At 45.3% G+C, this 26,746-nt stretch overlaps 1 protein-coding gene and 1 long non-coding RNA gene across 3 annotated transcripts in view; one reads left to right on the top strand and one right to left on the bottom strand.

The window, feature by feature from the left end:
- GARS1 (glycyl-tRNA synthetase 1) overlaps nt 1-21,108 on the bottom strand; it is a 28,841-nt gene extending 7,733 nt beyond the window's left edge. The window contains exons 1-12 of the mRNA XM_030009618.2: nt 20,900-21,108; nt 17,196-17,297; nt 14,119-14,221; nt 12,838-12,979; nt 11,734-11,822; nt 10,200-10,276; nt 8,297-8,442; nt 7,096-7,245; nt 5,361-5,523; nt 4,285-4,449; nt 1,552-1,659; nt 873-1,018 (exon numbers count right to left, since the gene is read on the bottom strand). Of these exons, the coding sequence (XP_029865478.1) occupies nt 873-1,018; nt 1,552-1,659; nt 4,285-4,449; nt 5,361-5,523; nt 7,096-7,245; nt 8,297-8,442; nt 10,200-10,276; nt 11,734-11,822; nt 12,838-12,979; nt 14,119-14,221; nt 17,196-17,297; nt 20,900-21,061 (1,553 nt within the window). The 5' untranslated portion in view covers nt 21,062-21,108. The remainder of the gene's footprint in view (nt 1-872; nt 1,019-1,551; nt 1,660-4,284; nt 4,450-5,360; nt 5,524-7,095; nt 7,246-8,296; nt 8,443-10,199; nt 10,277-11,733; nt 11,823-12,837; nt 12,980-14,118; nt 14,222-17,195; nt 17,298-20,899) is intronic.
- A 226-nt stretch (nt 21,109-21,334) lies between these two features.
- Nucleotides 21,335-23,467, top strand: LOC115339453. 2 transcript variants are annotated; one of them, XR_003922722.2, is made up of 3 exons: nt 21,335-21,580; nt 22,297-22,541; nt 22,751-23,467. It is a non-coding gene; the product is annotated as an uncharacterized LOC115339453 (long non-coding RNA). The 2 variants fall into 2 exon arrangements; XR_003922721.2 differs by having other exon boundaries at nt 21,335-22,541.
- The last annotated feature ends 3,279 nt before the right edge of the window (nt 23,468-26,746 follow it).

The raw sequence follows: 26,746 nt of genomic DNA, 5'->3' as shown, positions 1-26,746 counted from the left end.
CACATCACCATATTCTGCAACAGTTTCTCTCCCCATTTTGAGTGCTACTGGTTTTTCTACACTTTCACATTCACAGATATGTAAAAGAAATAAATCTTAGTTCAGGGGAAAAAAAAAGAAAAACAAACAAACAAAGAAGATGTAAACATTACCATTCTGGAATGTAGTCATTGATCCTACACCTTGTACCATTTCAAGCAGGAAATAAAGTTTATTTTTTATTATTGCACCATTAGCCTTCTCATAACATATACAGCTGTTGGCCTGCTTCAGCCAAATTTGACAACTGTAGAGATCTCTTACATTTTCAATTCCTGCATGTGTTAGGAATACAGGCAGACAGGTCGAGGAAAAACATACAAATTGCTGCCCCAGTAGATCAAAGGCTGCAACAGGTCCTAAAGCATATCAACAAACATTGGAGGATACTCACACAAGTTTTGGTTCTCATTTAACTATTTTGTTCCATCACTCACAGAATTATTTGATTGATTTTAAAATTAAGTTCAAAACCATCTGCCAGCCCTGGTCAACTCTCAATCCACAGTAGGGAAGCTGATAAACACTTCCTATTTCACTGAGGTGTCTCTCTTATGGGATGGTCCTGCTAAAGCCAGAAGCTCATTCCCACGCAAATAAACAAATATTTGAATACCATGGTTACACATTTATGTGCCTATATCAAGAGATATGTTTGTCGATGACCAGCAATGACTTGGCAGAAGGGACAGCACTAAAACATTTCAGATGATCCACTTAGCCTACTCTCAGGAGGAAGCTGGTTTCAGGTGGCTCAAATTAATCCAGCAGCACTTTGGGAACCCTCATCAGAGGTGTCAGAGAAGGATACCATGCACACACAGCCATCTCACCCTTTGTCATTGAGGAGCTGCTCCATCTCAGTGACGTAACACTCGTCACACGTGGAAAGGTATTCCATCACCACCTTTGCATCCTTCTTATACGCTTTGCCAATGGCTCCCTTATTTGCCTCAAACTGAACAATGTTGACTGTTCTGTACGAGGCAGTTAAGGAGTCTGAGGTGACAGAAAGCAGGGCCTGGTTCTTTTGCTACGTCAACGCCAGTTGCTACGCAACACAAAGAAATCTCCTCTGCTACTGGATTAAGGAACTTCCCTCCAAAATGAAAGGAACAATAAAAAATACTGAAGGGCAGAAGGTCACAAATTTTGAAAGAATACAACTTTTTTTACAAGTACAGCTAGCAGGAGAACCATGGAATGACATGGAGCAACCCGGGATAGTAAACCCACATTCACATTGAAACCATGCCTCACAGTCAAAAGAGAGCCTAGCATTAAGCTAGAAGAACCCAAGCACAATAGTAAATCCCCTTTCCCCACCTGAGTAGTCACCCACATGCTCAATCCTTTGCAGGTTACATCCCAAAGTCACACTGCTCTGTAGCACTAGGTTTCCCTGTTAAATTTACAGTTGTAACTTAAAATAGAGCTGCACAGCTCTCCAAGACATCTCACTGCCAAATCACTTTTCATTTCAAGAGAATCTGGTTTGCTGTGAAAGGATATAGGTTCTTTGAGAGGCTTCTCAGCTATAAGAGGAACTTTGGTGGCACGGGCATGGCAGGAGAGGTCATAGCAGGAACGATCAGCACAGCCAACGATCTCAATCCAACCCTGAAAAAACCAAAGTGGAAGCTTTCACCAACTCACTTTTTTGTCCACTTAACCATCAAATATGTTTATTCGCCCTTAAGCCCTCCCTGCTCCCATGACTGTTTTTTCTACATAATTAACTCTGTTACAATAAGCAGCTCTCACTCACTAGTTGCTCCTTCATTTGAATGATTCCATTTGTTTCCAGAGGAAACGATCAGTTATCTAACCAGTGCCTGTGTTCACAGCCAGGTTTTCCACATGGCTTGGCAGAACACAGCACTGTGCCAACAGCTTGGGGCTGAGGCCAGAGCACACAGTCTTATCACTCACATGCTATAGGCACATGAGACATCATGCCTTTGGGGCTTTACCACTCTGCAAGTATGGAATAGACAGTAGGCAACCAGCCACACTAGAGTGGCCAGAAGCCTGGCTTACGAGCTAGTAAGACACAGATTATATGCAAGGGAAGAACTTCTTTCAACATTTCAGCATATATAGCAAGGACGAATCTCAAAACACCATTCACACATACAGAATTGATGAAGACTTCCAACAGTTGCAGCAAACACAGCCACCACCTGGATTTTCTAAAAGACAATCCCATATAGGAAAGGGCACATCAGCTGCTTTTCATTCACTCTGTCACACCAGCATGGCCATGCAGGCAGCCAGATGCTGTGTGGTTTTCCAGTCTGCAGTGATATAGCAGGGTGTCAGGACCCTGTGCTGGAAAAACCATGGTGTTCCAGAACATCTTGGGGAATTTTTACACAAATTAAACCATTAGAATACTACAACTACTTCTCAGAAGGTTTATGTAATAACTTTATAGCATGGATTTTAAACCATTCAGTGAAGTTAAGTTCATACTACTGAGTGCTGCAAGTTGGTATAAACATTTTTGGGCAGTTAAGTGACAAATCAAAGCATAAATCTAGCTCACAAGGTGGTTTTGTCATGCCCCTGGAATTGCCATCTTCACCTCTGGGTTAGGCTGTTGGACATACTGCTCTGCGAGTGTTGTCCTGATCCATGACAAGGCTTGCAAAGTTTATTAATCTTATTTACATGGTGTGGCCCACACATGTCCAGCCTGTTTTGGGCTGGCTGGAAAGAGAAACTATGAACACATGGAAGTCCGCTATCTACGTTCAGAGGAAGTCATTCCTTCAATCGTTTCTACAGGGCTTTTCTATATGAAGACAAATCACTCATCCAAGCTGCAGGTATTTTTTTTTCCTCATCTTAAGTTTGGTGGAATTTTACTGGCTGCTATTCCTCTAACTAGCTGTAATGAAACATCACTAGTGATAAGCCTGTTTCAGCTCCTTAAATGAAAAGAAAGAGAGAAAAAGCCCACAAAAAACACACAGACAAACAGTATTCCACACACAACCTCCTCACCCCTAGGTTGTAGGAGGTTCTTCCTGCCCATAAATAAGGCTGGCTGAACCATCTGAAGCCTGGACCCATTCCCTGTGTGGACACCTTTGGGCTGAGCACGCTACCAGTTTGGCTATCAAATTGGTCAGGACCATGGATGGGGTCTACCCATATAAGGGTCACTGCAATGTCACAGGCTAGCCCCATAGACCTCAGCAAAATCCCTTCAATCTTTCAATCCTTTATTGGAACTAGACCACACAGAGTTCTCTAGATATTTTCAGGAATCTGCACATACTCTAGACTTCCTGGAAAGGGTAACAGGGCAGAAGAACATTTGCTTCACTACACACAAGGGAAAAATAACGAAATAACTTTTTTTTTTTTTTTTTAACTCAGATTCTACCTAAAAATTAGATTCTGTACCCTTGAAGAGGGGAATGACTTCATAATCAATACAGTCTAGTTACTACACTTTCTAATAGATTTCTTTTGAAACTGTCATTCCAACTGATATACTTGGCTGAGACTTACTGAAGAGGTTGAAAGCTTTCCAAGAGAATCTAAAATGAGTCTAAGAGCCTTGCCCCTAACTACCTACTGCTGGTTTACCTGAAAGAAAAAAAGATACATTTTTCAAAATCAAGCCAACAATATATGAGAAAAACAAAGCACCCAACGAGGCCCGAACTGAAAAGCTCTTAGTGACTCAGCAGGAAGACAAAAAATCCCTGGGAAATTTCTCTCCCAGCACCAGCTGTCTGAACTGGCAGGAGTGAACTCTCATTTCTCACAGCTTGGAAGTGGGAAAGGAAAAGCAAGCATTCTAGCAGGAAGGAATCTGCCCTGGAATAACACCTCCAGCAAAATAAATCCTTCCCCACTGCTGTTACAGGGGTTATAGTCTTTGGAAAGCACCAGGACTTGGTTTTCTTTTATTCCAGATGAAATTCAACCTGCAAAAAGTCCCCAGGCAACTTCAGGCTCCAGCAAAGGAGTCTGAAGCATGGACCTACAAACAAGCATGAACAGTTCAAAAACTTTGTGCAAGCCCACTGCAGGGACCTGACCCATCCCTAGTCCTGGATTCAGAATATTTCCACTGTAGTAACTGTGTTCATACCAACGTGGGGCTGGACAGAAACATCAGATTCATAGCCCTGGTCTTAAAAACCCAAGAAATAAAACGGAGCCCCTTCCTGCACTATCAACAGTTCTGACAAGGAGTGCCATTTGCTGTTTTGCTTTCCAACTTACATACGATGTTTTGGACTCTGCATCCCAGCAGTCACAGGCATAATGAGCCATCTCATTCTCCATATGCTGTCGGAAGCGCAGCTTCTCTGGGGATACACCGACCTTTGTAAGGAAGAGGTAGATTCTGCCAATGAAGTAACCGAGAACGGAGTTATTGATCACACCCTGGAAAGGGAAAAAGCAGAAAGAAAAAAAAAAAAAAAAAAAAAACACATAGACATTAATTCCTAAGGAAACGAAGTAATGATTTGTGGTACTTCTGCAGACAACTTGACATGTTACAGACAGAACTTCTTGCAGCTGCCTGTGATAAAGTACTATGTCTCCCTTGAAACTATTACATCTTTTCAAATTCACCTAGTACCACTGGGAGTATCTCCATCTGAAGAAAATAGTAAGTTATTATTACTCTAGGACTCATCACTGTCTCTGAAGATCACCTACTTGAAAATACCCTGCTGTATGCAACAGTGCAGTCACTGGTATTACAAGAGTGCATGGGAATTGCAGTTATGGCTCAGGACTCCACAACAGCTGTACCCTACAGTTCACAGTTGCAATACAACAGGGGGGTGGCGTTCTTTTTGTTGTTGTTGTTTTGTTTGGGGGGGAGAGGGGAGAGTAGGTTGGGGGGCTGGTATTTTGGTGGGGTTTTATTTGGTGTTTTGGGGGGGTGGAGGGAGGGGATTGGTAAACCTACTCATTTGTGATTTGCATGCATGGAGCATCAGGTCGGGAAACCCCAACATGCAAGCCACATACTGATGGGGGTCGGCAGCTGAGCATTAGATTCCCAGTCACTGCTGAGCTTTTGGCAGATACTAGTATTCCTAACTGTTCCTCTCCCATTAGCTAAGTGTGAAGCTTAACCTCTAACCACTATCCCAGCACCACCAGCAGCTTTCATTACTGATAACAAGGGCCAGGCTTGGATCTCAATCACACTGATTCAGGGAGGAGAACTGACTTAAATCCGGGAGCAAACCCCAGCTGGCACCAACACAACAGTTTGTAATTTAGTCACGAGAGCAATATTGGAAAGAGCAAGCTCCGCGTGCTTGCAAGAGGAACGTTACCTGTTGGACAGCATCTCCCAGCCTCATTATATGGGCAGACTGCCCGCTGACCTGGGCCTTGGAAGAGTACAGGAGGATGTTGAGGTCTGCCACATTCTGAAACTTGGGGTGATTTTTCTCACTGGGATCCACAAAGTGCTCGATTTCTGCCATGGTGAATTCCCTAATGGAAACACAAACTAGCATGTGTATTAAATATTTTATGTGTTAGCCACAGCCCCTCTAATAAATGATTATGCTTTAGCCTCTCACAAGCAAGTCAGTAGTTTCAAAACATATGCAAACCCAGAGCCAAGACAGCATATAGACTGGAGCATGAACCAGTCTTGACACTGGATTTAGTTTTAACTTCAAATTCCTAATAAAATTTTCTACAAATGCGTCTAGAGATCTCCATGCCATGGTTATCACCACTGTGATTCAGAGCAGAGAATACCACCTTTGGAAATGCTTCCAGAAGTCTCTGGAGTTTTTCCAGACCGCTGTGATGCCCATGTTAGAAGTATACATTTCCTACAGGGTGAATGAAGACTAATCTGCTCATTAATTCAGTAGCCTTAACTCATATCAGAGGTGTTCAAAATAGCCAGGTGAGGTGAATTTCTTGAAGATAATGATACTGCTACATTCAGCAATGGTGCACATTCTAAGAACTTGGCTTTAATACATCTATATTCATACATTGATTCTTAGCCTTCCTGCTTGAAATCACTTTACATTGAATTAGCTTGTTACCAAGAACCTTTAAAAAAAGCTCTATGTGATCATTAACTTTAAATCACAGGCATCAGGATGTAATCTGCTATGATAGCATAATAACGCAGTCTCCAATAAATGTGCCACAAGCGTATAATTTATATTTGACTGAAAATGTATTTCAATGAGAAAAGTTCTCATTTCCAGATGTGCAAGAGAGAACAGGAGGACTGAGAAAATTCCAAAGAGTTGCCTTAGTGCTAACGATTCCACTGCCTCTCAGTGACATTTATGGCACCATATTAATCAATTACCAAGTTTACAACACAAACAGCCTGTTGTATGGCAGAACCACACTGACTGTGCATGGCAGCTCTTGTTCCAAATTAGACAGAAGAGACTTCTGTTCAAAATAGTTCAGTTAAAATAGAGATTATCCTTAATGAAATTCAATAATCACTTTTATCCTGAGATAGAAAGCTTTTAAAGTAATTCTCAATAACCCTGGGCTTTCCTCCTTGACTGATCTTGGGACAGAAACACATGTCCCAAGTCACGTTATCTGACAACTTCCTCTCTGCAGCAAGCTGCAGAACCTGCAGAACTGAGACAAGGCAATACTGCTGCAAAGTCAATCGCATTTTGATTCCAGATTTCAGTTTTCAAGTAAATCACATGAACATAATTAAACAAGCAAAGCTGCACGACCTGTAGAGAACACAGCTACCTTTAATATGATCCATTTAGATTATGATGGAAGCCACATTTTATTAGTAAAACCCAGTTTAATCTAGGCATTTCTAATAAAACAGCTATTTCAGAGATCCTACTTCTTACCAGCCAGGCTTAGATAGAATTCTGTAGTTAAAACCTTAACTATATGCGTTCGCCTGTGAACCCCAAGACCCACCAGGCACATTATCAGGAGTCCTCTGGGAGAAAGCACTAAAGTGAAACAATCATGTACAAACACTGGAACAAAAAGAAGGTGCTACCTGCTCCCAGGTACCCTTCTGTTGAAAGAGGAAATTTGCAGTACCTCACTCTGATAAGGCCGGAGCGGGGTGAGATTTCATTTCTGAAGGAATTTCCAATCTGGGCAGCAGCAAAAGGCAGTTTGCCTTGGTTAAACTCCAGAAGACGTTTGAAGTTGAGGAATATTCCCTGTGCAGTTTCTGGCCTCAGATAGCTGAAAGGAGATGGGGGAGAGGCAAAATCAGGAAGATAAAAGGGTGGGGAAAGCAGCGAGAAAAGAAAAACACAGTTACTACAAAACTTAAAGGTGGTACTTTTTCTCCTGAGTCTTTTAACTCCAGACACAAAACAATGAAGCAATAGACTGAGAGGAAAAAAACCAAACATCGGCTGCAGCCCAAACACAGCACTCCACAGTTACTCCCAAAAGTAAACTGGATGGCTTGGCTGCTTTTGAGATGCAAGCATGGAACGGAAAAAGGCGTTTGAATGAAATACAGCGGCCAGTGACAACAAGGAGATCACAGGGAACGCAGCCTCCTTGCCTTTCCTATGTAGGCATGAGCTGTACCAGGCTGCTAACAAAAGTGGATTTTGCAGGCAAACCATGACTGCACCTCTGCTGTTACACAAACTGTGAAGTGGCTTTAGTGTAAGGCCTCTACAACCCCTACAGCGACTTGAGACTGCCACAAAGAATACCACCTACACAGACTATTTAAGCTACTACACCGGAGAACACACATGATGTATCTCTGATCCCATCCCAGAGCATATGCAAGAACCATATTCTCCACTCTTCAGTGGAGGTTTCAGTTTTAGTTTCGGAGACCCCAAGTCAAGACAACAGCCTCTACATTCTCACACACTAACTACAAACACCTAGCAAATGATGCTACGAGTGGATCACCCTGCTGAGTAACTTCATCCTGAAACAGGTATGCTGAAGCAGGTTCTCTATAACCATGAAGTCGCTGACAATTGCGGACCCAGCGTTAATTGGCTTTATGGAAACTACTCCAAGCTATGCTAGGGCATAGCTGTGACCCACATAGTCTAGCTGCTTCAAGTATTTTCATAATTCTGCAACAGCTCCTTGTTTCTCCTACCTTTCACCAAGAGTACAAGGAATGCTAACCTGCCAGAGAAGACCAGAACTGAAAAGCAGGGGAAAGCTACTCAAGAAAAAATTGTTGAGACTTAATTTTTATTCCAAGTGATCTATGAAGAAGGGAAAGTGTGAGCAGAATGAGATTAGCACCTACCCAGGCATGTTTCCTCCAGGCCCAATGGAGGTCTTGAACATCAGATTGAAAGAAACAGGAGGGGACAGGTCATTCCCAGTGATAGGTGATTTCACGTTGTAGTTCACAAAGAGATCTGCAAGTTCTTGCTGGCCATAATTGTCCAACTAATTTCAAAACACAGGAGAATTATTTTAATTACTAGACAAGATAACAGGAATGAATTATGTCCTCTCCATCTTTTACTAAGCATGACCCACAGCTCTGAATCACCTGCCCAAAATACTCCCCTTTAACCTAAATCTTCAAGCAAGCTAGAAGTTTGAACCAATCATAGAAGAATACACTGCACAACTGCAAACCCGTATTAGTAATATAGGTCCACGACTCAGTCATACCACGGAAAGTCTGAAGGCTAGAAATGCAAGCACTGAGCATAAGAGTGGGTGTAAAGCAGAAGAAAAGTCATTGGGACCGCATCACCACCCACTAGTAGCTTCTTTTTAACAGTTTCAGCTAAAAACATGGGGAGCAGTGTGTTGGGAACAAAAAAAATACAGCAATGACAGAGGAGAAAGCTAAAATTCCTGCAGGGCTTTGTCTGCATTAATTTCTCTTTCTTCTGCTGCATGAAACACAATATTCAAGCTATGCGTTAGATGCTCTCTTTCAGAGCTATTCTGCATTTTAGTTAAATAGAGAAAATCTGCAGCACAGGGCTTCTTGGTGAAAGATTTTTCCATTTGGTCCGGAAACAATTTGGTAATGACTGGACGCTTTCACAAGTGGGATAATGTCAGCCCCTTCCAGGCACCCTCCTTCCCCTCTCTCTGGAAGATGGGAATCAAGCACTAGTAGAACCAGAGATCTAACTGCAGCTTAACCGCACAAGAGCTGTGACTTCTGGCATTGTTTTGTGCATTTATGTACTAGCATTTTGCATACGTACATTTAAATGTAGTTTCTAGACTTAAGTACAATAAAGGATCTATACTGAACAGTACAGCAATGATTTAACACTCAAGTTTAAAATCAAATGAGCTGCTTCTAGCATTAATTGTCATGATCCTTCATATATCAGAGAAAACTCAAGACAGGAGATAAAAAGCTTTTATTAATACAGAGATTCCCCTGAAGTATGGTCAAAGTTCAGTGTTGTAGTGTGGAAAACCTAATGACAGCTGCTTAGCGATGCAATACACTGAAAAAAATAAATTGCTCTTTCTGGAAGGAAACGTTCATTCTATGCATGGCTCTGGAAGCATTTATCTTAGAAGTCATGAGAACAAACATTAAAAACAAAGTAAGAAAAACAAATGAAAAAATAAAGGCAAGTGTCTGTACAGCTGCTCAGGAATGTCAGCCGAGAGCACCAACTCTTCTCACGGTAAACACAGGAAAAAACTGTGCAGGGTGCTACAGACAGAGGAACAAATCTCAAGTGCTTCAAAGCCGAGATAGCTTTAAAACATACCAATTCAGTGCTAAGGTCATTCAGAAAAACCCTGACAAAACTTCTCATCCATCTCTGTTCCTTTGTATCATAATCCTGCAGTGAGGGATTTACAAAGGTAAAGGGGGGACTCAGAAGAAACAGTCTTTTTGCCAGGATGTGAAGTGGAACAGAGCAGACCAGATCCAAGGACAGAGCTTCAGCCCTACCAATCCAACATTTAAGAGACTAATATAATAGCAATAACTCTCCAAAGCAGCAGAAGGAGGGAGATGCAATTAACCAGCAAGTTTACAGTATTTGTTAACCAGTAAGTTTTCCATATTTAGGAGCATGTATAACCTACAAGTATCTCTGAGGTAAAGACTTATGAGCATGTTTCGAGACACATTTCCTCTGGACTTGATGCATCGCACCTCCTCTGTTACACACACATCCCTGAAGCATTCACGTGCCCATGCAGGCACCTACCTGCGTTAAAACATTTTCCATTTCTGCCTTTTTCTCTGCTGTGCACTTCTTGTCAGACATAAGCTTTTGCAGATGAGCTGTAAGCAAGGAAATTACGTAGTGAGTTTATACTGCAACCCCATCACTGACCCCAATTTAAAGCTTGACAAATCAGGAGAATCCTCCAGCATGAGCGTATGTCCACCAGTTGTCTTGCTAGGGTCTATCAGGATAATTCCACCCACGTCATCAGGGTAATGCTGATCTACAGCTGAGGCGCTACACCAGTTTGCTGTATTGGTGTGCCACAGGGAAAACAACAGGTCCTTATCTAGTTTCTTTCCAATACTTGTTCCTCTAAACCCAAGCAATGGCTTTGTAGTCCCTTTCTCCTTATTTTCTTTCTGCACAGACTGGAAATTAAAAGCAATGTCTGATCCCAAGCCAGCAAGGCTAATTTTATCCAAATGCACTCAGAGGCACGTACTGACTTGGTACAGTAGGGTTAGACTGCATTCCACTTTAAAGCACAACATCCTCCATGAGATACAAAGGCAGACAGTGATGCCAAGACTTCCCACTCTCATTTGAAAAAAAGCAATCTGACTTTTTAGTGGCAGTAACAGCAGGTGGCTGTTCACCAGTGATGGGCTGCAGAAGAGACAGGGACACTCTTGTTTATCATGCTGTTCAGTGTGCAAAGTGGGCAGACGTTAGATGGGCTTCTTTTGGTTTTTTTTTAATAAAACGAAAATTCTAACCTAATATTATGAAAACAGCTTTAATGCCAATATAGATTGTTCTACATACTTAACTTCCAAGGAAAAGGCTAGAAAACTAGAGAGCACAACCCGCTTAAACCTAGAGCGGAACAATCCTTCCTTTCACAATGGAGCTGTACATGAAAAAGTTTTCAAATATGTTTCTTATTTCTAAGATTCCTTCATGTGACTTTTTTGTTTGGTTGGGGTTTTTTGTTGTTTTTTAAACAAATTTTAATCAATAACCAGAGAGAAGTGTGAGAACCTTGCAAACCTAAGAAATGCCTCAAGTCTATTTAGCATTCCCAAATGTCAGCTGAGTTCTAAGGTATACGAAAGTCAGCAGCTGCCATGTAATTGACCTTTGCATAGGGAAAGCATGCTCTGTCCCCTGAGATGGTCATTAAATCATTTCTCAGTTCTGAACAAAAGGCAACTAAACTCAAGAAAACTAAGACCAGAATATGGTAGAGAACAGCAATGTTCTTATAGAGGGAGTCCTCAGCTTAGACAACACAGTAATCTTTTATGGCCTGATGACAGAGGATTTTATAAAAAGGGACCCAACTACGTTTTTACTAGAGATCCTGTACCTTGTTTAAGACACTAACACAACATTTGGGTGGAGCTGAGAACTTATGGGATCTTTGGTATGGCATGATTAATGAACTATGAATACAAGTATGAAAGACTGGCTACACCAACTGGCCTTCCTTGAGAAACATACTCTTTTCACATGTTTGTACCACGGCAAGAAATTCCCAAGCCCACCTAGCCTTGGAACAAAACCAAACCTTTTAAGAGATGATCAGCACGAAAACATTCCCCATTTTTCACATCTTTCACCATGAAGTCAGCAAACTTGTCTACATGGCCAGAAGTCCTAGAAAAGATGATACAAAAAAGGAACATGAAAGCTGCCAGACAGTCCCGGGTACTGTGTGATCCCAGTGGACAGACCATTACCAAAGAGAAGGCCTTCAAACTATGTGCCCAAACTGCAGGCTCACTCTTGCTTCAGGTTATAGGTTCACACTAAGCAGTACCATCCCACAGAAAATCTGATCCGTGAGAAAGTTATCAATCCATCCAAATCTTAAAATGTGTCACTAAGATGACACCTAGTGCCTTTAGGAACTACATCGTGATTGAAGCAAGACATAGATGCAGTTGTGAGGAGTAACCAGTAGTTCAGGTGGACAGGTTCCCACTATTTTATACCAGTGATCCATGAAAGCTTCTGCCTGTTATGCCGTGACCCATACAAAGAAATGCAGTTGACTCAGCTCAGGCTCTCAGTCCAAAAGCTCCTGACGTGTTTAGCAAACCTGTGGGTGGTTTTAGTGGAGATACATGGAGGTGAAACGGTCCAGAGTCTGAACTATGCTCTCACCCTGGAAGATGGTCCCTCTACCTGGTCTGTGGATAAAAAGAGGGTTTCAATCCTGAAGGCTACAGAAGCATCATTTGCACTCAGAGCTCAGTTAACACATTGCATACTGCCATCCCTCCACAGAGAAGGGAAAGATGGTCAAGCAACATGGCCACTGTCCTAAACTATGACCCCGGTGTCCCAGATTTAGGCAAGTCACCTAATTCTTTTTCTTGTCATCTTGATCTTTCAGAAAAAGGGATAATGGCATTTTCTTACCTAGTGGGACTGTTAGGAGACATTAAGACATTAGACTTTCAGACACAAGTCCCACTGCTCTCCCTTATTTATGGAACAACAGCTTCTCACACTGACCTGTGCACTGATATCTAATTATTTTGCACTGCAACAAGGTATGAAATCGGGTGACCCAGTCTCAAGATCCCTGTGGGTAGTTCTACAAAAGACTGTAAAAAGCAACTATGACCAGAAATGACATGCTGCAGAAAAAAAGACCCATATTTACTTCAGAACCGGCTCTGGCGTGAGCATGGTACAGTCAATCTCCAGGATTTGCTCTTCCTGAATAAAGTGCTGTCTCCATGCTTGGATGATGTTGTTCTTCAAAGCACACCCAACAGGCCCAAAGTCATACAGACCACTGACACCTGCAAAGAGAAAAAAGTAAAAAAAAATGTGAGAGGTGCAAGATTGTATGAAGCTCCATTGTTTAGAGGAAATGTCCTCCCTTTTCAGTGCTTCCACCAGTTGGTTTAAGTCTGATGTCATTTTCTAAGCATGAAGCATCAGCTTCGCTGTGCTAAACAGAATACAGAACATGGCTCACTGTAGAGAGCTTTTTACATAAAGACCCATGACATAAAGGCTGAAAGTAAACTCTGTGAAGCACCTCGTCAGACACTGCCCTACATGCTAACCAATGCAGTTCAGTTAGAGAGCACGCTGGGGCATCGGGTAGCGGTAGAAGCCGAAACTGATAAATACCTGCAACCAACAACTGTAAAAGCCACGCTCCCTCCACCAATGGATTACATTTTGTGGAGAGTTTTGTGGGAGCAATCTATCTGAAGGAGGAATCTGAATACAGAAGAAGTGATAATGCATGGGCCAAAGAAGTATTTTACTGTCAGTAATAACACGTATCTGCCAATCAGCCGTTTAGACACAAAGATGAAAAAAGAAATAAAAAGCCAATAGAACAACTCAGAGTATTTATTTTAGTATCTTAGGTGAAAGAGCAGTAACCATACAGGCACTGTGCCGTCCCCCGCCTGCCCCAAGATACCTCAAATCAGCTACCTGACGGGGTTCAACAGCCGCATTTGTTCACCTGTTCAATAGAGTTCATTGGCAAAATTCACTAAGGTAACAGGTTCTAAAGTTCACAGTAGTTTTGAGCATTATCTTTCCAAAGAAAGCTCAGATAGAGATGAATGGTTACGAGGAAATATGCCGATCACCCCCTTAAATGCCAAAACACCTTACCCTTCTGCAAAGAAACCATGTTCTACAATGTAATGCTCAGAACATGCATCCTAAAGTCCACTCACTGACATCCAGAAAGCAAAAAGACAAAATTTGAGGTGCCCCCCCACCTAAAGACTTTAGGAAGGGGGAACTTTTGAAAGGCTTACAGACTCAAGCAGGAAATTTTAAAGCCAACTTAAAAAAAAATTCTTTTATGTTGCATTAACATAACATTGCAAGACTACAGCGTTTCACACAGCTAGAAAGACTAGAACATTAGCCTAAAGGGATTAAAATGCAAATTTTTTAAAATTTGTACCTCCATAAATAGAAAAGGCTTGATCATAGAAAAACCTCCTTTTCAGGGTGTCTTCCATTTTAACTCTGTCCACAATGTCATCTTTGGGCTGTAAGGCCAGCTCCTGTAAATCAAGTAAACTGAAAACAGTTAATAGCTCCTGTTTCTGAGAGGAGGAGGAATCTTCTCCATTCACCACACTATGAGTCAAAAGTCTGTAAAGACCATTTCGAAGCAAAGGTATCCTGCCAACACGCTCATTTTCCAAAGAGGAATAGTGACGCTGAGATTCAAGTGCTCAATTACAAACATGACTGTCTCAATTCCTCATTTTACACACTTGAGGTGGACTCACTCATCTGCCCTACCTTCCAGACAACTAAGTCTGAGCTAGTTATCCTCAGCTTTCTTTACAATCACTGGAAAGAAATGCCAATTTCCAAAGCAATTCTTCTGATGTACTTCCCTCTCCTGACTATAAAAAAAAGCTTGAAGTGACTAGCTGAGACTACAAACATCTAACTCTTGGCATATATGAAGCTTTCAATAAAGTGTTCCTCACATGAAAGAATTTTGACTATGAAGATTACGAACATCATCATCCTTGTGCTCTGCCAAAGGTGTGTATTTAGCTACTCGTACAAAGAATATCTATTCGCAAAATGTAGGCTTTCCCAAACATGGCCCCCTGCACTCAGAAAATTTAGTTACAGAGTGCCTAAATGCCCTGACTAGATTCTGTGAAAACATTTTCAAACAGACTCACTACTTTATCTGAAAAACTATGATTTTTGCAACCACTCCATTAGTGAAATCAAGAGACTTGAAGGATTTGCTTCAAGAAAGATGTTTTGATAATGAAAGTAGAGTTAAGCCAAGAAGTTCAATAAATTAATTCAGGTCCCCCTAAGTGGCCAACACTATCATTTTGAACAGCCTTTTGGTAACAAAAAGTATCATATGACCAATAACGTCAAACTTTTCTTTTTTTAGCACCTATAAAGACAAGTACACGTGGTCTAATTTTAAAAGCACTGTACCTCTGCTGCTCCCATGAATTAGCATAAGCCAAGGAATAGCTTTGCAGGAGAGAACAAAAGAGTCAAAGGCAGACAGAAAGCACACATGACAGCAAGCACCAGTGTTGTCCCACACCAAAACAGTACTTTTAAAGCACGGAAAGGGAATCCATTTGGCACTCTGCCTAAAAACATAAAATCACATTTCACAATGAGCAGGATTTCTTAACAGAAAGGATGGCTTTTGCCCAGAGATGGACGGAAGGAGAGCAACAGTGACACAGCCCAATTCTGAACTGGCAGGGAGAAATGGCCAGCAGCACAGGAGTAACTGGAGTAGGTACAGAATTCCATAGAGCCCCTCTTCTACTATCTAAAGAGAATAGTTAATGAACTGGCGCAGAAGTCAAAGAAACAGTCTCTATCCAGCATACATTCATAAACATAAATAGATTCATAAATAGAAGGCAGAAAAGTGACTGTGTTAGCCTTCAAGGGGAAGAATGACCCTGTATAGTAGCAGAATCATCTACTGACTTACAATATGGTTTGAGGACAAAAAGCCAAGGAATTTTGAACACTCAGCTGCTCTGCCCTGTATAAAGCTTCAAATTCAGAGCCATTCTGCTATCTTTAAGTAGGAATCACAGGGCTTGAAAACTGCACCAGCAGCTGCTAAAGCTAACGAGCATTCACACTGCTGCCCTCTGCAAAAGGTGCAAGTGACTGTGATGCATTGCTGGAAACACCATCAGGAGAGAAGAACTATATTGGAGTGCTGCACTCACAAGAGCAGATGCTGCGTTTGCAAGGTCATTCTTGCACTGACAGGGATACAGCCCACACAAATTGTGTAACTGGCAAACACGCCTCTACACTGCATACTACAGGCACTCTTCCAACAGAAAGGTGGGGCTCACGGGGATACCAAGACTCCTAACCTGCTTTGCTACATCCCTCTACGTCAAGCTTCCAAGTGCTGGGAAACAGAATTGGGAAAACACTTAGAAACTATTGACTCCAGGACAACCTAGCTATCAATACAGGTTTCATGCAATGGTTTCAAAGCACAGTTCTGTGCTGAATACTAAATAAAAATGACATCTTTTTACTTGGGTTAAATGTATGCAAAGAGGTAGCCATAATGCCAGACCTGACGGAGAACACTAACTGTTCGCCTCACATGACCCAGTAGGACAAATAGGGTCAACTGGTTTCAATTCAGGTACACTGGTATTCTCACAGTAAGTTAGTTGCAAGCAGTGATATATTTATTTATTTATTTATTCATTTATTTTTAAGAGTACCACTGAAACACAACTACCATCATTTTTATATGAAATACAAATTAGAAAAGAACCTCGCAGTTTCCTGCGTGAATTTGCACACTAGACTCTTTTTATACTTCAGGAGTTTCTTTTTGTTGTTTCAGTCCGAGAAGCGGGGGGAAGCTTGCAGGATAAGGAAGTGTATTTTTACTTGTTCATTGATCTAGAAACAAAACAGTCTTGAAGCTCTATCTTTTGATTTGCAGAAAGACTTTTTAGAGAACCATCGCATCTCAAAAAGGGGGCACAATTTCAATACATGCCTCTCTTGAAGGCTGAGGAAAACCATAGACTATTTAAAATGTCTCCAAAAACTTTGTTTAAACTGTTGCAAAGAAAGTGGTTTCTAAAGAAACGTGTTCTATGCCAGTCCTGGAATTTAAATGCTGCGCAAAGAATCTGAAGATGAAACTCACTACAGTGAGCAGCATGTCCTCTCACTGCGCACAAAACAGATCTATGCAGTAAACAAAGATTAGCGACATCCACACTGAATTTCCACTTTGACTGTGAACGAACTGAACTCATATTTATTTGTTCGCACACTGTGATTTAATGCTAACAGATATTAGCATAAAAGATAAAGAATGAAACTGCCACTAGTTGGAAACTTGCAAACTATTTCAGAAGTGATTCAGTCTACCCTCCTATGACTGTTTAGCGCAAATCAATACTGTAAAAAAGCATTAAGTAGAGATCTCAAGCCTTTTCAGATAAAACTGTGGAACTCAAATTTAATTTCCAGACTCACCTTTGCTTCTAGGACCCTCTTCCGAGCTTTGAGCTCTGCTACAGCTTTGTCTATATCCACCTGGGGAGCCTTCTCTTCCTTCAGCTTCCTTACCAGTTCTCCCTAGAAGAAGGGGACAAAACACAAGACACAGATTCTTTCTCTGAATGACATAGACAAGAACTCTCCTTGTTTCAGCTCTCCTGGCAATCCGAAAGGAGGGGTTTGTCCCACCTCCCCGCTCCCCATGCAGGTGAGAGACACTTAAGCATTTGAGTTAGCAGAACCAGACATCATTAGAGAAATTCAGCCCCCCCACGCTACTGTTAAATCCCAGACCTGTTATTAAATCTCAGTGTGCAAACATACTCCTGTATGTACCACTTCACAGCAGATTTCCACAAATCCTAGTTATCTGTCTTTGAGGATGCACTAAGTGGATTCTCAGATGGTTAATACAGGCTTTGTGCTCTCTTTCTCGGTAATAAGGCTTCTTTTCCTTCTACCCCTCCTCTTTTCTTCAAAACTTATGACCATTTTAGACTTCTTTTGCTCTCATATCTGTTCAAAACTGGCCAGTAAGTACACAAATTTTTAGAAGACAGTCTCACAGAAAACAGACATTTTTAGCCTAATGTCTAAGCAAAAAAGGCATTGCATTATCTGTAAAAACTGTTACTGTTTTTAAAACTCATCCAGTAACTTTGGGAAAGAATAGAGTAAAAAAAAGAATTTAAAAAAAAAAATCAAAAAACCTACCAAAAAAAAAAAGCCTAAATATTTCAGAGCAGCAAAACCCTGCCGTGGGCTTACACTGAGGTCTTGACCTGAGTCAAACCACCATCACCTTGCTATGGTTCCACAAAGATCTCTGCCCTGTGGGGACGATTCTCCCCCTTCATCCCAGGGGAGTTCTCAACCCCTAAATACCTAACAGCATGCTTTTCTGCATGATCCTCAGCAGTAATGCCCAGCTTGCTCTTGGAGATAAATTAATTAATAGTCTTCCTTTCAGTCCACTCTTCTTCAGCCAAAACCAAGGTCTATCTTGAATTACTGAGAAGGACAAAGGAGCTGACCCAGAAGGAAAAAGCACAAAGATGTCAATGGCTTCTCAAGTGGGATGTTCTAAGAATGGGATGCTCCAAGTTCAGCATTTTTCTTGCATCTTGCACTTCTCCATTAAACAAAAGGGGAAAAAAAAAAACCAAAACCACAATCCAAAGAGATTACAACATTTCCACAATACCAGCTTTTTCATAAATTCTGAGCTTTTCTGACATTAATATTACAGGCAACTGAGAAACCAAAGAGAAGAGAATACAGAGACTGCCATTCAATAAACAGATCAGAAAAAGTGCCTCAGAGACTAAGGGGTTCAAAGGCTAATTTTATTAATAAAAGGAGGAAGACTCAAAAGACTGCATTAAAACAAACACACACAAAGAAAAGAAAGAAAAATAAGAATCCTGTCAGGCTCCCTAAGCCCGTCAGCTACAAGAACAGAACAAATCTGTTGTTTCCTTCCTGTTAACTCGTTATACCAAAACGTGAAAGTTTCACTCTAGGGCTGAGGACTTAAACTGCCATTCCTGGGAAACGTGGCAGAGGGAGGGATCTGATCTTTTTTTTTTTTCTTTTAAAGTAGTAAGTCCAAATTGCCTTTGTTGAGCTAGGGGGTCAGCAGTGGAAAAACATCAAGGCAGCAGCAAAGCAGCTACTGCTGACTCAACAGAGCTATCACCCTCCTCATTGCTGAGCATCTAAAAGCAGCATACAGCAACTCTTTGTCCTCATCTATAAGTAAAAGAGTACTCAGACATACGCAAGGAGGAAAAAAAAAAAAAAAAAAACACAACTGAAGCAAATAATTACGTTTGCTGACAGGACTCAATCTAATTAAAGCTACAATCTTGAGCCCAACCCAGAGGAGGAGTGCACAGCAGCACTCGATGTGGCAAATTTTGCTGCAGCTTTGTCCCATAGACCAGTAAAGCAGAGAGGGATCCACCCCTGGATCACGGCAGCTTATTGCATCAGGCACTGCTGCAGGAAGATATGCTGCTCACTTTCCTCCCCATAGGTTAAGTGTCCCTTAGGTTTAATTAAACCACTTCTCCACAAGCTGTTAGACAGGGTCCCCTGCATCGTAAGGTACCAACGACCCCAATCTTCGTTACTCCCTCCCTTTCTCTCTTGTGCAAACACCTCGGTGAATTACTACTGTCAGGTGCACGATACAATATCCATGGTCCTAGCTATACAAATTTACCCACAAACCTTTCCTTGGCACCCCACGCTCCTGTTTCAATCCCACAGGCAGCCAGAAAGAAGGGGTGCATTGATACTTTAAAGGCAAATGACAGCACCCAAGATACGGGATTTTAAAATAAATAAATAAATTGGCTAGTTCTAGAGATCATAATTTTATTTACAAGAAACTCTCTTGCCAAGGCATTATGCTGTACAATGATTCATAATAAAAACTCACTGAAGTGCTGGTATAATTAGAGGGCCATAAATCCACTCATTTAATGGGAAAACACATGCACAAATCTATGAATACACGGGACACACACGTAGCTATGTGTCCAGCTAAGCAGAAGACTATGGATTCAGCCACTTACAGGAGGCACGCGAGGAACTCACAAGCATAGGTCTTGCTGCTAAAGCAGGAAGGAAGGGGAACTTCCATGTGCTGTGAGCAGGCTCCACTGCCATCAGCATACACAGCAAGGATACCAAGATCAGGGTTCACTTAGGAAATAAAATGACAACCAAATCCTTCTCAGGTAAGAAGGAAGGTAAAGATAATAGCTTCATCTGCGAGGGAGATCGAAAGAACGCCATGCAGTCCCAGCTAATAGGAGACAGCTACGTATCTAGACAAATAAGAATGATGAAACGGAAAATGTGCAAATACATTAATACCCTTTACTGCATCAGGCAAATATGCAACTCTAAAGAATACCATTTACCTCCAAAACCCAACACAAACTCAGCTCTAAAGGCAAGTCATCGAGTGACCCTGTGGGATGAGGAAACCTACGCAGGCTGTTTTCTACAGAAAACGTGAAGAGCCAGCTACGGGGCCCTGAAAGCGTGACAAAGTCAGCCCTAGCCTGGGCACAGAAGACACATCAAGCCCAGGAGAGGCAAGCCAGGTAGACTGACGCACAGATCCAGTTCTGCAAGACAGCTCCAACACACGCCATCGCTCCGGGGAGGGGAAAGAGCAGGCTACGGGAAACCCACCCACGCTGCCACCCACGGACGCCCTGCCAGCCCCCTTCCCTGGGCCAGAGCGAGACCCACCCGAGGGGAGACACCTGCAGACCCCGCACCCAAGGGAACCGACGCTGGCCAGAAGCCCCGGGCAAGCCCACGGGGACCCTCTGCTGTGGTCCCACCGCCGAAGCCCGCAGGGTACCGCAGTGCCCCGTGCCACGGAACCGGAGGGTCGCAAGCAAGGGCCCTGCGGGGCTCAAGGGGGAAACACCGCCACCGGGCCCGGAGCTCCGGGCAGGGCTCTGTCACACACCCGACCCCCTCAGCGAGATCCCCGTCCCCCAGCCGGGACCCCCCCCCCATCCCGCCTCAGGCGGTTCCTCCCCGGCGGCTGTCCCCCCTCAGGGGTCACCCGCCTCAGCGGGACTCCCCTCAGCCGGGGGTGCCCCCCCCCAAACCACCACCACCCCGCCCTCAGCCGGGCCGAGGCGGGTTACCTGCTGCCGCACCGCCTGCCGAAGGGGCGCCAGCAGCGCCTCGGCTTGCGGACCGTCCATGGGGGTCGCGGCCGGGGCGGGCCGGGAGCGGAGCTGGGCGGCGGGCGGGCAGACGAGGCGGCGTAGCAGGGCGGGCAAGGCTCTACGGGGCGGCAGCGGCATGGAGAGGTGCGGCGCGCCGCCCACCCCCCTGCCTTAGCATGATGAAATCCCGCCCGGCGTAAAGCCGGTCCCGGCCCCGCCGCCGCACTTTCCGCACGGCCGAACGGCGTCCGCCCACAGCCGCAGATTCGGCACGGGGCCGTACGGCGGCGGCGGCGGCGGCGGGCCGGTAGAGGGAGCGCGGGGACGCCCGCCTCACACACACACACACACACAGACCCCGAGCTCGCCGCCATCCCGCGTTCCCTCGGCCGGGCTGCGCCTGCGCGGCAAACACCGCGCCGCAGCGCGGGTGCTCCCGTGAGGGGCTGCCGTTCCCCTCCGTGGGTCTGTGTGGAGCGGCGGCGATACCTGCTTGCCCCCCGCCCCGGGACACACACACACACACACACGTATCACCCACCCACCCGGCCCCACGCCGGGGTTTTGGACCGCTAGCACCCACCCGGGCCGCCTCCTCGGCGCCGTGTCTCCTCGTCCCTCAGCCGGGTTTCCCCCCCCCCAGCTCCGCGCTGTGGGGTAGGGAAGCGGTGGGGGCCGTGTGGAGGGCGGTGAGGGGGGGGTGGATGTTGTTTTTTCAGTCAGCTGCAGCACTTGAGCTCCAAAGGGTTTGTAGTTTTAGGGCTTGGCGGTGTTTTGCTTTTCGCTGATCCACGCTGCCGGGACCCCTCGGGTCGGGGTGAGGGCGGCAGGCAGGAGGCCAAATCCTGCTTTCCCCTGCGGACACGAGTGGGGGGGCTTCCCTGGGAGGACGGACAGCCCCACATCAGAAAGAGGAGCACCGAGTGCCGCAGCAGAACTTCCCATCCCTGAGAACTAAAGCCCTCTGTGAAGGAGAACCCAAACACCGGTTCCATGAAACAAAATTTTAAGACCAATTAAAAATAAATTAAAAAAAAATTTACGCTTCCCACGCATGCTTTCCCCACTGCCCCCATCCTCCGCCCCATCTCCCCTTCGCCCCGGCAGCGTCGGGCGCTGATGCGATGTTGGCGTAATTTGGCATATTCAGGCTGCTATTTTGTACCTGTCTGTTTATTTGAGAGACAGCCTCAACCTTGTAATGAACGCATCTGAATATTTATCTGCTTGCTCTGAATGGTATATTTGTATTTCAAATGCTTAATTGTTATTTTTATTTAGCTGCAAATTGCTGTTTTTATTTTGCTGGCATACCTACTTGGAAACCGCTCTAGCATGAGGTTAACACCGAGCTTTTCTCTATTCCTGATTAGTTTTTTTTAATTAATCCAATGCTGATAAGTGCGTAAGGACTCTGCAGCCCTATTCTAGCTTGCCACGGTGATCTAAGATGTGAAGACAGTGGAATCTACCCCAGAAGAAACTGGCTCATGCGGAGGAATTGGGAGAGGGCAAACCAGCCAGGACCACGGAGGAAACCTGGGCAGGACCCGGGGAGATGGGAAACCCCAGCGACCAGGAGCAGCTCAGTTCTCCTGTGCCAAACCTGGAGGACCAGGTAGCAGTGCTTCTCCAAAATGCCTTTCTCCCCCCCCTTCCTAGATTTCCTCTTTTTCCTCTTTTTCCAAGCAGGCTTGGTCCCCAGAGCAGCACCGTGGAGCTGCAGCCGAGGATGGAGACGGGCCAGGCTGGTGCCTTGAGCCTTTTTCCCTCTATAAAATCCTTCCCCGCACACACTGCTGACCCCAGCAATTTCTCTCCTTGCAGGTAAAACGCACCTGGGACCAGTTCCCAGCAGCGTGGCCGGCTGGTATGTGACAACCTCAACACAAAGGCCAAAAAGACCTTCTCCCTGCCCATTCCCATCTAGCTGGGAGTGCAGCTCTCTCACCAAAGGACTTTAAAAAGCATCTGGCCGAGAGCACCTACAGAGCAAGACTTGAGCCGTAAAGACCTGGCCTTGTGAATAAATCCTTCATGACACATTTGATTGCCCATGGGTATCCTCTGGCTTCACACGAGGATTGGACTGTAGAGTCAACTTGAACTTTTAAAGTCGTGTTGTTTTTTTAGGTAAATGAACAAAGCAATAAAAGAAGAAAAAAAAGGAAGAAAAAGGAGGGTGGACACATTTCCTGAGCATGGTTAGAGGAGGGTGGGTGGGGAGTGCACAAGGAAACCCCAACTGCCCCTTTTGCAATGTACTGCTGAAGACTGACAGCGTGATTTAGGGTCCTCGGACACAAGGCACACTGCTGGATCCTTGTTAGGCTGTGCAGGAAGGGAGGAAAATGAGGCAGTGTTTTGCACCAAACTGTAGCTGCAAACGAGAGACTGTGAGCAAACCGGACCCCCAGAACTGGGTCATACTCAGGGTTGGCTGGACCTTATCTCCAAGCCAATATCAGTAGGAAGGGCTAAATATTTCTGGGAATCACCAAGAAGCTCATATCGGAGCTAAAAATAAAGTTTTATATCAGTGTGGAGCTGCGTGGAAGGGCTTCGTGCATCCACTGCCGATGGAGGACCGGGGCACAGGCCCAGTATGTGCCCGTACCATCCCCTTGGGTCTCGGGGTGCTGCCAAACTGCTCAGACCCACTCCGGCGCAGAGGATCTCTGTTGATCTGATGTTGCAGAGAGTCCCACGCCTCGTAACGGTTTGCAACGAGAACCCAGCGCTGGCTTCATTTTTGGCACCCCCATGGGCAGGTGAACCACCAGCGCTCCCGGGCACACCATCGCCACTGGTTAACATCTCACGGCTGTCCAGAGCCCAGCTTTTCCCCTCCTTTTAAATCTGATTCCAGGTCCGTGCCTCTTTGCACTCAATAAGCACTTTGAGGGGGGGGGAGCAGTTTGACGATGCCCATGTTGGGTCTCTGCAGCACCCCCCCAAAAGGATCCCATGGGGCAGGATGGGATTGTGGGGAGCGCGTTACTCCATCCTGTTCCAGGGTGGCCTTTGAAAAGCCATCTCCAATTCCATCCCTGGGTACGAGGCTGTGTTGTGGGAATGAAATGGGAGATGTCACCCCTGTGGCACAGGGGAGCCCCCAGCACAACACAGGGGGGAATTTTTTGCATGAGGGAATTTGCAGGAAAAGGCAAAGGAAGAGGGGGTTTGGGCATTCCCCCCCCACCTTCAGCTTGCAAACTTTTGGGTGCAGAAACAGAGAGCTGTCAGCACCCCCTGAAAAGTCTGGGGGGTGTTAAGGGGCTGTGTCCCCCCCTGCTCCTCCCCTCTGGGTCCCCATGGGGGCCAGCAGCAGGGTTGGAGCGGAGAGGCCACAAAATGGGTGGCAAGAGGGAGGCTGCTGGAGACGGGAAGGGATGGAGAGGAGGGGAGAACCCTGCTCTGGCCGTGGGGGATTTCTTTTAACGGAGGGAATGGAGGAAAAAATCCTCTGCAGAGGCGTGAGGAGGGGGAAAGGAGCCATGCAGGAGAAGGGGGAAAAAAATACACACGCGGAGGAGTACACGGCTCTTTGGTTCAGCCTGGCTCTTCAATTTGCAAATACATTTATGCTTCACCGCACTTACGTCTCGGTGCATTTTCCTGGCAGATGCACAAGACCCCGCTGGCAGGACCCCCCCCCCCCCCCAGCCAGAAACCGATCCCCCCTGCGTGCAGAGGGATGAGGGAGGGGGGAAGAGAAATGTCGGAGGGGTTTGGGCTTTGCTTTGGGGTGGTTTTTTTCCCCTGCTTGGGCTGCGAGGGTGGGCACCCCGGGCCCGGTGCCGCTAGATGGCAGGCGGCCCCTCGCCGGCCGCCCGCTCCGCTCCCCGCAGCCCCGCCGTCCTTCCCGGCCCCGCTACGGGGCCTCCCAGCTTTCCAGCATTCCCGCTGGGTTTTTGGGAGGCGCAGCTTGGGCCAGAGTTTCCGTACAGGGATGCTTTGCAAAAAAAAAAAAAAAAAAAAACCCCAAAAAAAAAAAAACCGAGGGGCACCCGAGCCTGAGCAAAAGGGTCTTTCGCAATGCGGGGCGATGGTGAGGACGGTCCTCCAAGGCTCCAACGCCTCCGGGCTGCCTTTCCCCGAGACAAAATCCTTCCTTTTCCTTCCTTCCCGCCCCCGCTTTTGGTTTCTTTCTGGTTTTCTTTTCTTGTTTTTTTTTTTTTTTTCCCTCTCCCTCTCCGAAAGGCTGCCTGCTTTTTCCAAGCTCATTTCAAGCATCAAGGTAGCAAAATCAGACACATGCATCCCTCTGAACACAAGCTGAGCTGCAGCAATGTGCATACAAGGTTCAAGACGATTTCCCAGCACCAGGGGATTTTTAGGCTAGCAGTAAACTAAGCAGGGCCTGAGGCATGCACATAAATGGCTTAACCTGGCTTTCCTCTATAGGGCTGCATTTTTTTAGCCTCCAGAACAGGGTGGCTGCATCCAACCTGCTTCGAGCGTACAAGCCCCAGCTCCTGGTTTCCCCCAAGCCATGTTTGAGGGTTCTCTGGGGAGAGAAATAGCTGACCTGCTCCAAACCCATGGCACAGAGCATGCAAATAACCGTGGGATAAATCTGTCCCCAGGCCCTGTTTTCATCTCTGGGTGTAAAGTTAGCTGCAACAACCATCTCTGCTCCTTTTGGTGCATCCCTCCTCCTATGAACTGTTCAAAGGGTGCTGCTGCTCTGCCCCAGGGCCCCAGGATGCTGACTGCAGGAAAAGATGCTCCGAGGGTGCATCTGCATCGTGAGGCATCCACGTGCTTTACTTTCATCAGCCCCATTCTGGATACAAAGAAGGGGGGCAGACACACTGGATGTTGCTGAAACTCACCCCCTCTGGGGCAGGGCTTTTTTTAGACTGAAATAGGAAGTGCAAACCTCACCCTGAGCTTCCTCTAGGGTTTGGTTCTTCCTAGAGGTTTCTCCGTGCTGGAAATTTCTTTTCTGCACCTCTGGCCCTGATCCAGCCAAATGCTTAAGCACAGGCTTAGCTTCAAACTGCCTAGCCCCCTGCACTCCCACAAGTGCCTTCTCGGACAGGTCCCCTTGTCCCTTTTTGTCTTGGGAAAGCTCAGGCCTCTCCATGCTCCTGCTGTGAGATGTTGGGTCTCCTCCTCTCACTGCCAACAGCGGGAGGCAGGAGTATCAGCTTGCTTTGCTGTGCACCAGCCACAAAACTAGCCCCGTACCTATGCAGGGAGAGAGTTACCAAATCCATGGCGTATGCCGTGAGGGCATGTGAATGCTGCACATTAAGACCTGGGGTCCCCAGGCATGAGCACCTGCAGCCCTGAGAACTAACATCAATGGCTCAGCCCTTCCTCATCCTCTTTGCTCTTCTCACCAGGGGATGGTCAGGTAATGCTTAAATTGCCAATAGTGCCCGAGAATATTTGATACTGGCTGAGATGGCCAAGCAAAATCCCGGTTGCTGTCACTGACAGGGACTCAAAAACTTGCCCCCGTGTCAATGATGTTCCCCAACACCCGTTCTTCAGGGACTGGGACCACCAGTTCATTTTGGCACAGGCCACCAAAAAAGTCTGATCCATTCACAGCCACCTGACAGCTTGGACCCAGGCGGTCTCCCAGGTTTGGCTGTGCAAGAACTCTGATAGAAATTCAGATTGGTTTCCCGACCCTTCCACTGCTGTGAATTTAAATTCTGCAAACCCTGATGTGAGGAATTGAAATGCATATTGATTAAGGGCCTTTTATGGATGCCTTGCAGAGCATATTAAAAATTATTTAAAACTTGCATTCCAGTATTAATGACTCTTGTCTCCGGCACTTTGCAGTGATTCAGTCTTGACTTT

The sequence above is a fragment of the Aquila chrysaetos genome, chromosome 3 (assembly GCF_900496995.4).
Source record: "Aquila chrysaetos chrysaetos chromosome 3, bAquChr1.4, whole genome shotgun sequence".
Classification (NCBI taxonomy): Eukaryota; Metazoa; Chordata; class Aves; order Accipitriformes; family Accipitridae; genus Aquila; species Aquila chrysaetos.
This window is presented reverse-complemented; position numbering and strand designations above follow the sequence as displayed.